The following is a 2651-nucleotide window of genomic DNA, read 5'->3' as shown; positions in this document are numbered from 1 at the left end:
GAAGCAGGCACGGGGAGCAGCAGGGCTGTACAGCCCCCAAAACCCACATGCACAGGACATGGGTGGCACAAAACCTCTCTGGGGACGCTGCGGTGACACTTCCCAGCTGCCAGCCCTCGCTCGGAGTGGGGCTGGGAGGTCTCCATCTAACAAACCCCACCGGGACCGCGGCGTGCGCAGGCTGCACGTCCCCTGTGCTGAACAGCATCACTTGCTGTCTGCTTTGATGATAATTCCTCCCTCTTAATAACCACGGCCAAGCGCTCAGAGCCCTAATTAATCCTCACAAGGCCTCTTCTCCCGCAGATGAGGTGAGATTAGACCCCTCTGCCTCTCAGCAGCCTTTGAAGTGCTGGGGGAGCTGCATTTCAAAGGGGATGGATCCGGCCCGGTGCTGTACCCGTGGTTGGCGGTGCCAGCACCAGTGTGGGACCAGGGGGATGAAGCGAGGCTGCGCTTGTGCCGTGTGAGCTTGTGCCGTGTGAGCTGCCAGCTCCCAGCGTTGCCCCAGAGCTGCAGAGGGGGCTGGAGAATGTAACTCCAGCTTGTTCCGTTGTGAAACTGCGGTCCCAGGGGCTGGAGCAGCAGCAGCACAGGGGGCTGGCACGGGACAGCCCTGTCTTTGATCCAGCCCATAGATACTCACCGCTAACAAGGCAGGGCTGATGGCCACCCAGCACACCTTCCAGAAGATGCCCGGGGTGAAGCCCAGCATGGCTTTCACGTCGTGGGAGAACCTCTGGATCCCTGCGGAGGAGAGAGCTGTCACAGCATGGAGATCCACGGGGCACGTGGGCACAGGGACATTCACGCTCCGTGCCCCATCCCACACGTGCTTCTGCCCCGGCCTCCCCCGGCATTTACTCACGTGCATGAGGGAGAACATTGGGTAGGTGCCTGCGAGGGGGGACCATGAACAGAGGAGGTTTCTTACCATAAACCCAGGACACAGCTATGGTTTCCAGTAGCACCACTGCCAGGATGGAGCAGCCAGCTCCAAACTCCTCCAGCAGCTTCACCACGTAGGCTCCCCCCTGCAACAGCACAGGGAGGGCGGCTGCAGGTTGTTGGGAAAGTGCTGAACCAGGGGATGTTGGAGATAGGAGCAGGGACGCGGTGGGATGGGAGCGGAGCCCGGTGCTACTCACGTAGGTGAGGGTGCTCAGGGAGCCCAGGAAACACACGGTGATGAGGCTGAGGACAAAGAGCTCCCGTCGCCCGGCCAGGACCTGTGGGTACTCGTCCATCACGGCTGTGATCATGGCCTCCAAGCCCCCAAACTGCAAAGGAAATGCTGGAGTGGGGTGGAGAAATGGGTGTGCTGTAGCATCAAAGATATATATCTGATGGGCATTCATAAAATAAAGTGAAAATATATTTGAAACTGTGGACTTGAGATGTTTGGTGGAACTGCAGCCTTTCCTTAAACACACGCCGCTGTTAGCCGTGGGACACCAGGCTGCATGGAGGCACCTACCGTGCTGTCCAGCCCCAGCGTTATCATCATCAGGAAGAATATGATGGCGAAGAAGGTGGATCCCACCATGCTGGTGATCGCCTCAGGGTAGGTGATAAAAAGGAGGCTCGGCCCTGGGAGGGGACACGGGTTTGGGTTGCTGTTCCCCGGCTGCCCGGGCACACGCAGGGGCGGTTGTGATGGAGGGAGGTGAACCTTTATCTCTGGCGACATCCTCCACCTCCACGTCCCTCATCTCAGCCATGTAGCCCAGCACGGTGAAGATGACGAAGCCCGAGAGGAAGCTGGTGAGGCAGTTCACTGCGCTGGTCACCAGCGCGTCCCTGCAGGGCAGAGAGCACGAGGTGTCCCATGGGAGAATCCCACCCCGGTTCAGCTCCTTCCCTCCCCAGCCCCACACACGAAAAGCACCAGTGAATGGGGCAGGATGCTCCGCCTGGCGCACGGGAGCTGCGGGATGCAGCCGAGCATCCCATGGCTGCGGGAGCTCACCGGTAGCAGTTGTTGTGGAAAGGGTTGTAACTGGCCAGAGCGAGGAGGACACCGAATCCAGGGCCCAAGGAGAAGAAGATCTGTGTGGCAGCATCGACCCAAACCTGGCAGGGGAAGCAACGGGCAGGGCTGGGGGGTACCCCACGGCGTGCCCACCCCATGGCACGGGATGGGGTCTGCATTGGCACATGCTGCCAAACCCCTTCTCCTGCCTGCCCCATTCCCCACAGGAGCTGTCCTGGGAGCAGGGAAGCTGCTGCGGGATGGAGGGGGCTCATTTCCACCCTGAGCTGCTGAGCAGCAGGATTAAGCACTGGAATCTGTGTGTGCCCATGTCTGGAGGTGGGATGAAGTCAAGGCCCTGAGCCCCCATGACTGCTCCCGCCAGGGCAGTTTCAGTGCTGGCACCGGGGCTCTTATTCCCTTTAATGAGAATTCTCAAGTGCTGCCTTGTAATTACCCACAGGAAGCCCATTGTGAGCCCAGGGCACAAACAAAACCCAGCGGTGATGAGATGGGTGATTCAATTATAGATTTACATTTCCAAGAGCCTCCCCAGGGCCTCTTGTTTCTGTAGGAACCAGGGCCCCATCGCCTCGTGGTGAGGCCAGACCCACGGGCAGGGGGTGCCTGCCCCAGGGTTTGGGTGCTGGGCTCCCTCCGTGCACTCACCGCGGTGCTC

The 2651-nt window shown here is 60.0% G+C and overlaps 1 protein-coding gene across 1 annotated transcript in view; it reads right to left on the bottom strand.

The window, feature by feature from the left end:
• Positions 1–646: 646 nt before the first annotated feature.
• Positions 647–2651, bottom strand: part of LOC104409668 (sodium-dependent serotonin transporter-like) — a gene marked incomplete at both ends in the record, with an annotated part of 3116 nt that continues 1111 nt past the window's right edge. Inside the window, 6 exon segments of the mRNA XM_010019602.1 lie at positions 647–747; positions 935–1034; positions 1149–1280; positions 1478–1590; positions 1673–1800; positions 1970–2123. Of these exon segments, the coding sequence (XP_010017904.1) occupies positions 647–747; positions 935–1034; positions 1149–1280; positions 1478–1590; positions 1673–1800; positions 1970–2123 (728 nt within the window).

This window comes from Nestor notabilis, unplaced genomic scaffold (assembly GCF_000696875.1).
Source record: "Nestor notabilis isolate BGI_N333 unplaced genomic scaffold, ASM69687v1 scaffold17508, whole genome shotgun sequence".
NCBI classification, from domain to species: Eukaryota; Metazoa; Chordata; class Aves; order Psittaciformes; family Psittacidae; genus Nestor; species Nestor notabilis.
This window is presented reverse-complemented; position numbering and strand designations above follow the sequence as displayed.